This window comes from Papilio machaon, chromosome 2 (genome assembly GCF_912999745.1).
Source record: "Papilio machaon chromosome 2, ilPapMach1.1, whole genome shotgun sequence".
Lineage (NCBI taxonomy): Eukaryota > Metazoa > Arthropoda > Insecta > Lepidoptera > Papilionidae > Papilio > Papilio machaon.
The window spans coordinates 2,252,561-2,263,447 of record NC_059987.1 but is presented as its reverse complement, the minus strand read 5'-3'; the positions used below and the strand labels follow the sequence as shown (position 1 = coordinate 2,263,447).

The window sequence follows — 10,887 nt, the reverse complement described above, 5'->3', positions numbered from 1 at the left end:
TGGACGGCATGTCCACTCGTCGAGGCGGCTTGCAACGAGACGGCCGTCAGAGAACACCGCAGCAATCGCGAGGCGGGTCAGTACCGGGTGGACGAGTAGTAAAGCAATGCGTGTTAACCTTAAAACAGCATCAAAGGAACCCTCAATAAGAATCAGTCGTCACAAGCTATAGTCTACTGAAAGAATAATTTAACCTAATCGAAAAAGACGATGTGCCATATATGTAGTTGTATTATTATTAAAACTTTATTTGGAAAACAAATCACTGTCATTAACACAGTAACAATATACGAGTAGAATGTGCGGATCATTTGTTGAAAGTTGAAATAATAATTATTGATTGTAAGCAAGAAACATATACCAGAAGTATCCAAGTACATAAAAGAGGACGAAATTTTCCATGAAATTGTTAATTATTTATCTTCAATTTAACTGTCGCACAAAATAATGTAATTGGGCTAAAAATGAAGCACCACTAAGACTAGAAGTTTGATGATAATTAAACAATAATTTAGAAAAGGTTTATTACTGCCATGTTTAGTTAAAATGGGCGTATGTTTAATTAACCCTCCGATAAAACCATTAAGTTCTTTACTAAGTTAAATAAGTAAACTTAGTTACAAAATAAAATATATTTATCTTGTATATGTCCATGAAATCATCGAAACAACTGTATATCAGATTACAAATACTTTTACATTTCCTATCTATAAAATAAGTAATTAATTTGAAATACTCAATTAGGTTTAATATAAATTGTAAATATAATTCTGTTAATTAATAAAATATTTTATTGTTATTGTGTAAAAATTTACGCACAAGTTTTGTAAATAAATGAATCCATTGACTTGAATTGTTTTATTAAAAAAATACGGTTAGTATGAAAATAAACAAAACGGTAACGAACAAAAAAGTGATGAGATTGAATGTGGATTAATTGTGTGATATATAAGAAGGGGATGAATTCAGGTATGACAGCTGATAGAGATGCATGGAGGACTAGTATATAATGTGGAGACCCCCAATAGGGATAAAGACTGGTTGTTGATGACATTTAAATGTAAGGGAAAACCAATTAATTTATATGTAATATTAATTCATTATTTCAAAAGTAAATTAAAAAATATATTAACTTCCAAAATAACAAGGGATCAGTAAAGACAAATGTCACAGTCAACGGAAACTTTTAAAAAATTAAGTGTACCCATAGAGCAGGAAAATTTCCGCACGATTAGGTCGTTCGACCGGTGCAATACATACTACGACCAAACAGAAGACAAACGTTGATTGGAAGTAATTCCGCCTTTCGTTCGACCAATGATTGAATGAGTTATTGAAAAATTCCCCATATAAATAATTACCTATTAGCTTTTGCCTGCGACTCCACCCACGCTTGATTAAGAAAAAACTTAATGAGTTGCCATGTCTTCTTCCAGACTATGTTCTACATTTATTCCAAATTTCAGCGAGATCCCTTTAGCCGTTCTGGAGATACCTTCTAACAAACATCCAGCTATACATCTAAACATTCGCTATAACATAAGTAAGACTAGCTGTCACCCGCGACTCCGTCCGCGCGGATTTAAAATAAGCTTAATAACCTATTTGTTCTTCCAGACTATGATCAACAACTATGCCAAATTTCATCAAGTTCCGTAGATACCTTCTAACATCCATCCATCCATCCGTCTTAACTTTCGCATTTATAATATTAGTAAGATAAGATTAGATAGGTGTTCTTTCGTACATAGCAATAATCAGTATCTTAGGTACGTCATAGGAATATTCACACCAAAAAACACATTTCTTTGGTTCGTTAGTCTTCTTAAGTCTTAATATTTTATGATGTCTTAGTACAAAATCTAATCTTAATTGCTATAATTTTTGTTAAGATATAATTATGTTATCAGATTTCACATTTTATGTTTGCTTAAATAATTACAACAATTTTTATTAATATATTACGTTACGATTACCAACAGAAATAGATGCAAACTTTTAAAAAATAAAGTAGTAAATGATAATTTAGTTTTTTTTGATATAAATTAATGAATTTATTATCTATTACATCTATTCAAATAAAAATCAATGGTGATAAAACTAAATAAAAATAGTAGGGTGCTGAGAGGACTAAGACTAAGTTTCTAACTGGAAAATCCCGAATATTTTTTTTTTGCTATGACTTGATTTGCCATTTTTGCTTTCTAGATAAAATCAGTAAAAAGAAACTGTGCCTAAAGTTCGAAGTAATAATTACACGGGCGCAAAGTCGCGGGCACCAACTAGTAAATATGACGTAGTTTATTATCAGTCGCAGTACAACGCAAATATACAAGTGAACAAAGAAAAGTTATCGCCTCACGTGTGCCATTTATAGTATACAATGCTTTATCTAGTACATCCGGATATTTAGTTGAACTGTACATTGTGTGTATCAGAGTAGTAAGGAACATCACTATGGTGACTGGTGGTCGTGTTGAAAAAAATAAAATGGAAATTAATGATAGTGAGGATATTGCTGATAATAATAAATGGGGATACGTTGTTTGTTTTGGCACAATCATAACATTTGTAAGTTCCATTTCAACTATATTCTTTATTGCATTTAAAATTAGATTCTTTCTTATCGGCATAAAAACATGCAGTTGGAGATATTATTATTTCGAGTTCATTTATTAAAAATAGCTTGAAGTAATATTAATATAGCGAAAGCAATTTTTAAGAAAAATATTTTTACGTTATCAGATTGCAGGAATTGGTCATGTGAATTCGTTTGGACTTATTTATAATGATTTCATTATTGAAACAAACTCTACGGCAAAGTCATTGACCACCGCACATGGAGTGTTCGCCATAATGCTCGCTATTGGAGGTAAACAGGATTTATAGTTGAATATACTTACCTAAATAAATGTTACTCAATGCATATAAATCACATTTATTAATTAACTTAAATTCAAATAGAAATATCATATTTAAAAGATAAAAAAAATAACTGATAGTACAGACTAAATATGAATGTGGTTGAAATGCGAAGAACTAGATTTGCGTAATTGGCTCTAATCCCAACTGAGAAGAATGTTGTAAAAATTACAAATATTTGTTATTGGCGTTAGAAAATTTGTAATAGCAGGTTGATTATGTCTATCACTACTAAAATCAGGTATTACTTCGAGCATTTACATTTTGAGGTGATGAAATATTTAAAATGCGTTCCAGGTATATATTTTGTTTTTGATATCTTTCCCACTTATATAATCCTACAGGTTTTAACGTTAGTAAGCTTTACACTACCGTATTATAAGCTCCTATTTCATTTCCAGGACTAGTCCTCAATATGATAATTAAAAAACGCTCTTTAAGATTTGGTGGATTACTAGGAGCATTTACATTATCAGTTGGATCATTATTAACAATATTAATAACAAATACTAACCAACTGCCCATAACATTTGGAGTTCTGCAAGGCGTTGGTTTCGGAATGATGGTGCCGGTTTGTTATTCAACATTAAATTATTATTACGTCAAGAGAAGAACGCAAGTAATGAGTGGTATAAAAGCACTGCAAGGATTTATTCTAATGTGGTATCCACAATTGATAAAGCTGTTTATGACAGAATACGGATTCAGAGGGACATTGTTAATAATATCAGGAATATCGTTGCACGGCTTACCAGGGATGGCTGTAATGAGGCCTAAGCCATTAAGAAATTTCCGAACCGCAAGTATTTTTTTCTCTTACTGATGGTTATTTGATATGGTAATTAACTTAGCTCATGTAAACCATTTGTAATTAACAGAAGACACCAAGAATGTTGGTGAACAAGAAGATTTATTGAATGTTGAAAATGGAAAGTTAAACGCGCTAAAACTAAATGATAATAAAACTGAAAACCAAAGAGACAACGGCAAAATAAAAGAAATTAGGTAAATTTAATTCATTATAAATGTTTTAAATGCAAGTTAGTTTCATCTTGGTAATGACTTTTAATACATTTTAGACACGAATTGTGGAAATTACTCAATATAAAAGTGTTAAGAGATCCAGTTTTCTACAACATTTGTGTGGGACAGAGTTTTGTGAGCTTCTCTGATCTGACATTCTTCATTTTGCTGCCGATGCTTTTGTTTCAGTACAAATACACTGCGGTAAGTTAAATTATAAGGATTTGTATGGTATTAACAAAATTATTAGTTCTATTTTGCACCAAATCCACAAAACACCCAATACTACTACGTAGATTACTAGTACTAGTATGGGTTCTACGTTGATTTCATAAATTCATTAGCTCTCAGTAATCCAAAAACTTAACAGAAAAGCCAATAAATATGAGTTTTCCAACTAAAAGTTTTTAATCCACATGGCCTAATTAAGATGATGTCGATTTATTTTATAATAAGACTAAACCGTCTGAACGTTAGAATATATTCTATAGTGATTTTTTCTGTTATTTGTATTGTAGACTCAAGTGGCAACATGCGTATCTATCACCGCGGCTGCTGACGTCGCTGGCCGCTGCATCCTCGCAGTGATCAGCAGTATTATTAATATTAATACAAGACTTCTCTATTACATAGCCACGTTCTTCACACTTATAGTACGGATAGGTAAGTTATTCCAAGTAGATGAGTAAATTACAAATCAGACCAACAAGTTCTTGGGTGTGATAGGCGTCAGCTGCTACAGTATACAAACTTTTAGGGGAGGGTAAGCATAGGAAGGGGAAAAATTATCTATCTGTGTGTCTCGTCCTCCATCGATTAAAGGAAGGCAACACATCTGCAATTGCGGATATCTTTGGGCAGCGGTCGCTTCGCCATTTTCAGGTGTGCACTTGCTTGTTTGCCACCATATAAAAATGAAAAAAAAGTAACATCTGTTGAAGTCTTAAAAATAAACACAGGCAAATATTCTTGACAAGTTTCCAAATTTACTATATTGTCCATAGAACATAATCTAGATGTTCGTATCTTAATTAGAAACCAGTTGAGATTTTTTTATGAATAAATTTTACATTATGCTATATGTTCTAATCTATTCTAATCTATTTTTATGAATAATTTTTATTTTACTATCTACAGTTTATCTTTTCAGTAATGCTGCAGCTCCATGAGTTCGTTTATATCGCTGTTGTTACGGGTATACTGGGCGTACTCCGCGCGTGGCTGCACGTTGCCAGCCCGTTGGTGATAGCGAGTCATGTACCTCATGGCGACTTCCCCGGCGCTTACGCTCTAAGCATGTTAGCCGCTGGAATAGTGAACGTTGTCTTTGCACCGTTTATAGGTAAATAATGAATTCATTTTATTGGAAACATTAATAATTTTATTATTATTTTGAACTGAAAAAACTCAGGTATTGTTTCATGTTATCATAACACGGACAGTATGAACTATATAATGTTGATTTTTTTTAAATGGTCAAGAAAGTCAGGATCCGTTGAGTATTCGAGGTACAGTTATAGTTGTTATCTTTAGTAAACTTACTAATATTATAAATGCGAATGTTTGGACGGATGGATGTTTGTTGCAAGGTAACTCCAGAACGGCTAAACGGATCTGGATAAAATTTGGCATGGATACAGAACATAGTGTGGAAGAAAACATAGGCTACTAATTAAGTTTTTTTAATTCCTCGCGGACGGAGTCGCGGGTGACAGCTAGTATTTGTGAAGAGTAGCGATTTATATATTTTTTACGTTATTAATAATTGACCTAAGAATAATTTAGTGATGATGAGAATCATTTAGATAAGGAAAAAAAAACTCTTAAATAAAACATTTATTTGATAAACTAGAACTATTTTATATCTTTTTTTATCCTTATTTCTTTTATAGAATCGAAAGTTACCAACGATATTGGATCAAACAAGATTAAACTTGAGCTATAAATTCAAGATGCTTCTTAATGTAGTTGAATCTAATTAAAGTTTCCTCAGAGTGGAAAAGTTTAATAGTCGATTCTTATTTACAGGTTTGGTCAAGGATGAATATGAAGACTACGTTCCGGCATTTTATGCTTTAGTGGCATGTTGTACTCCTTGTTTGGTATTCTGGCCAATAGAATATTTGATGACTAAAAAATAAGGTGTCTAAACTTAATGAATTTACTATCAGTATTACGAGGGGAAAGAAATATATGTAACTTAGTTTATTGTTAATATTTGAATGTATTTTATACTTCGAACATATTGACTATGACAAAGTTTGTAATAATAACTAACTCAGATTTGAAAATAAATATTAATTATGATAATAATATTTTATTTTCTTTTTTTTAATTAATTTTCTAAAAAAATTGTTATTTTGTGAAAAGGTATTTGGCAATTGTAAAAAGTAATTTTCGCTGGCAATATGCGAAAGTTTATAAAATGTATTTAAAAATTAGTGATAATATTTACTACATATTTTAAATTTTAGATTGAGTTCATACCAAAATAGTTCGATATTTAACATGGTTCTTGAGCATATAAGAACGACGGAAAATACATCATACTAATAGTATAAATGGATAGATGGATGTTTGTTTGAAGATATCTCCGGAACGACTGAACAGATCTTGATGAAATTTGGTACAGATGTAGAACATAGTCTGGAAGCACACATAGGCTAATTATTTAGTTTTCTTTTAATTTCGCTCGGACGGAGTCGCGGGCGACAGCTAGTTTGCTAATTAATGATAAAGCAAACATAATACTATGGTAATTCTCGGAGTTGCATTGTATAAATTTGAGGATTAAAAAGAGGCTATACAAGTTGTTAATCCAATATGTTGATAATTGCTCATTGAATAATTAAATTCGTAAAAACATCTTAATTTAATATAAAAAAAGTCAGTAAATAACATAAATCTATAGACTTTTATGCAAATAAATTGAATATCATTATGGTATCTAGTTTTTTATATTCACTTTTCGCATAATGCCACGTGATGGCTTTAATAAATAAGCTATTAGAGCTGATATTAAATAAATTTAAATAAATGAAGTCCAAATAGGTAATAATAAAATAATAATACAGTACTAGCTTTCCTTGTTACTCCTCTGCTTATTAATATTACTAAAATTATAAATGCGAAAGTTTAGATGGTCAGATGGATGGATGTTTGTTAGAATGTATCTCTAGAAAAGCTTAAAGAATCTCGTTGAAATTACTTATGCATATTCAATAAATTATGAATTTCATAAATTATAAAAAAAACATGACAATTTTTTGTCAATCTTCCGTATTTCACTTAAGAGTAAGGCCAAAACGACCATATTAAATTTTATCTTTAACTTTTGACAACTATTATTATTAGCCTTTAAAGGACATTTCTAGATTTTTATATTTTGACAAACTGTACTGTATATACTACACATATTAAATGTTAAAATGATAAACATTTACGTAAATCATAACTAACTTTTGTATCTTGTTTTTTAATTCATATACTTCCAATTTTTTGTAAAGGACAGGCGTAAAGTGGAAGCAATTCCGCGTTCCGTCTGATGAGTGTGAGTGCCAGAGGCCTGATTTTACTCTTTTTTTTCCTTTCTACCATTTTCTGGTAAGGAAATTATGGGGAAGGGGAAATGGATTTGATGGACACATAGAAAAGGGAAATATTCTTTTTCTTTGCCTAACCTTCACTTTCGATTGAAAGTAGACAACGCATTTGCAATCGCTGTTGTTTATGTATAGCGGTCACTTCGCATTTTGGGCAAATTCAGGGGGCTGCATGCTTGTTTGCCACCATATAATAAAAAAAAAATATTACAGCAGTGTTCATAATAATATCCGTCATACATAAGGTCGACAAACAAATTAACGCTCGAGTTAAAACTACTTTATTTTAAATAATTAAATTTATTCATCCGATAGGTTAACGTTTAATTGGGATCTTGTTAACACAACGAAGCTATCATTAATTCCAAAGTTTAATCATTAGTTTGTTTAATGGGAAAACGCCGACGCTCGGGACTTCATTAATATATTAATATTCTGGTATTGATTGGGACAATGGTTCATCTATTAATAAACATTACTTATTTAAATACTCGATTAATTCAGACTTAAGTTGTATGTAGGAAAAAAATACCTAGTGGAGTTTAGGACTACATCCTATTTCAATTACTATCCCTATTTTGTCAGTCTCTAAAAATATTTGATTACTTTATTGAAACCTGATATTATAAATTATACGGAAACATTTTTTATCATTCTAAAATTAACATTTGACTAACGACTGCGTAATTCATCAAATAAATTAAAGCCATTAAAAGAAGAGTCATCAATTACAGGACCCGAAAATTGTGCCGAAAAAGGCTTCCTTAAAGGAAAGTCTTTTTTGTACGTTCGTTCGTTAAACATTACTAAAGTAAGAAAATATTTTTAACGAACCTTGAAACCAAATACGTTTACTCAAAATTAATTTTATCGAAAGTGATTTATTTTTATAATAAGTAACCGAATTATTGGTTTATCATATTTTTATAATTTATTATTATTACCTTGTCTCTTTACACAACATTCAATAATTTATTGAAATAATTATTTTCACGATACTTTTCCCAAATAACTGTTAAAATTAATGTTGAGAAATTAACTTTTTCATTTGTTTTAGTCAATCATAAGCATTAGTTATGTTTAAAAAAAATCTTGTACACGCTTATTATCTTTATAATTTGAATAAATTAGATGCATTTGTTTTTATTTTTATTCATTTCTAGTTACAGAAGAAAATTCCTAAGCGTGTCCCACGGTATAAAATCGCATAATTCCTTCTTTGTCCCCTTGCTCCTCCGTGCATCAATTTTTATCCTAACATCCTTTTTCTGTCAACACTTTACCCTTATCAGACAGTTTTTACCCACATCGGGTCACATCTGAAAAACTCGTATCAAAAACAAATTATCTTCTTCACTATGATCAAACAAGAATTTTTTACTCGAAGCACTCAAACTTTTTCTAACAATGTCCGATTTACATTTTAATATCGGGCAAATTTATTTTAATATAAACGTAAAACTTTTATTACAGCTAGCTCTATATTAACGTAGGACGGCTATGGCCTAACCCGGGCGGGCTGTATCGATCGCACCAGCCGCAGCTTCCCCAGGCGAGTTCTGTGCTACTTCCACATAGCTAATATGAAAAAACAACTCTATTTCATACCTTATAAGTCTCAAAATTGAGTAAAATAGTAACCTTACAAACAAATATGCCGTGATCGACGCGCCTCTTTTATGTTTTACTTTGTTACTAGTTGGCTTCATATTGTAATATGTGTAATTGGCTCACAAATGTGATGACAATCAGGGTCAATTTTTCACTAAGTTAAATAGCCTGTGACTTATGATCAGAGCTGAAATTCATTAAATACACCGCTTCGGGGTAGCCGGATCTGGACGGGCGTAAAGACTTTAATTTTGTACTTCTGCGTCTATTGTTATGTGTAATCGATGGAACAGCATGTTTTATTATCTTCCTACAACTTTATCCCTTTCACTTCTCTCTGTCTTACATAAATGTAAGCAACACTTCCATACACTATGGCATTGAATGGTTAACATTACTTTTTGAAGAGTCAATCGACAAATATTGGCCACAAATATTGAACACAAATTTCAATCAAAATTATATTTATAATTAGCATTTGTAATTCTAGTTCTTAATCATGATTTGATTTATTATATCTTTAATTAAATATTGAATAATTACTGTCCGGTTGTCATATTATAATCCACGTGACAAATATAAAGTTGCATCAAATTGGACAAAATCTATTTTATCAACTGATTTAATTATATTATTTTTATTGCCGTACAAAACAAGCACACGTCAGAGAATGACAATCTTGACGTTTAAAAAACTTTATTTACTAACATTCTTTATAGTTCAAATGTGATAAAAATCAGACAATCTATAACAGAAATATTTTATATCCGACCGAAGTGTTTCTATAGTTATTTTGAAATACGTTGTTTCCGTAGTCTCTCTTACAGTGTGTTGAACCTGTGGTACGCGACCCACAAGGGATTCTGTAGGGGGTCGCAGAATCATAGTAAAGATTCGTAGGTAAAAAAAGTATGTTCTAAAATGAAAAGAAAATTTAATATCTCTATTCTAATGCCTAATTAAAGATCTAGTAGTCATTATCTCATAAAGACTATAATAAGGAATGATAAAAAGGTCATCGTGTTTAAAATTTATAAATAGCATGTTGACCTTTTATAATACTTTAATTTAGACTCACGACGTCCATTTTAATTGCCTTTATATTTTATTCGACCATTGAACAAAACTTTTACGGCACATTTGCATAAAACTCCATATAATTATTGCTACTTCACATTCCGAACAACTATACTTTTTTTAATTTTATTAATTGAATATTTAATATTAATTATTTGTCTAAAAAAACGTACAAATATATACAAAGACAAAACATCATTTATTACCAAGTACTAAGATCGCCGCGACATCCACTTAAAACTAGTATCCACTGGTTAAAAAGTTTTAGGTTCAGTTTGTTAGTAACAATTCTGAAATCTATGTGCGGGGTTGTGTATACCATATTAATATTCTCTGGGTGTTTCATCGCAATGCGTACCATTCGTGTGTTGCGTGCCTTATAAGATCGCGGTGAAATATTGTACGTCACAACTTTTATTACAGAACTAATCTGTTGCCTGAAAATAAGGAAATAATCTTACTAATATTATAAATGCGAATGGTTAGATGAATGTATGAATGGATGTTTGTTTGAAGATATCTCCAGGTACACCTGATCTTGGTTAAATTTAGCATAGATGTAGAACGTAGTCTGGAAGAATATATAAGCTACTTATAACGTTTTTTTAATTCTACGCGATCAGAGTCGCGGGTGATAGCTATAAATAAATAA

General features: G+C 30.9%; 2 protein-coding genes across 4 annotated transcripts in view; one reads left to right on the top strand and one right to left on the bottom strand.

Annotated features, from left to right (window-relative positions):
- LOC106709267 (solute carrier family 12 member 4) overlaps window positions 1-10,887 on the bottom strand; it is a 196,291-nt gene that overhangs the window by 138,660 nt on the left and 46,744 nt on the right. The window lies entirely within an intron of this gene.
- On the top strand, window positions 2,257-6,125 carry LOC106709274 (monocarboxylate transporter 3). Its single transcript, XM_045684210.1, has 8 exons — window positions 2,257-2,571; window positions 2,746-2,872; window positions 3,324-3,725; window positions 3,801-3,927; window positions 4,002-4,149; window positions 4,464-4,608; window positions 5,096-5,287; window positions 5,974-6,125. Exons 1-8 carry the CDS (start codon window positions 2,458-2,460, stop codon window positions 6,084-6,086), a joined length of 1,368 nt encoding a protein of 455 aa, XP_045540166.1. The 5' UTR covers window positions 2,257-2,457; the 3' UTR covers window positions 6,087-6,125.

Excerpts from the sequence above, each read along its gene's own strand:
- LOC106709274 (XM_045684210.1), top strand. The coding sequence starts at position 2,458 with ATGGTGACTGGTGGTCGTGTTGAAAAAAATAAAATGGAAATTAATGAT. Across the intron at positions 3,726-3,800 it reads AAGAAATTTCCGAACCGCAA|AAGACACCAAGAATGTTGGT; the intron begins GTATTTTTTTCT and ends TGTAATTAACAG. Across the intron at positions 3,928-4,001 it reads GGCAAAATAAAAGAAATTAG|ACACGAATTGTGGAAATTAC; the intron begins GTAAATTTAATT and ends AATACATTTTAG.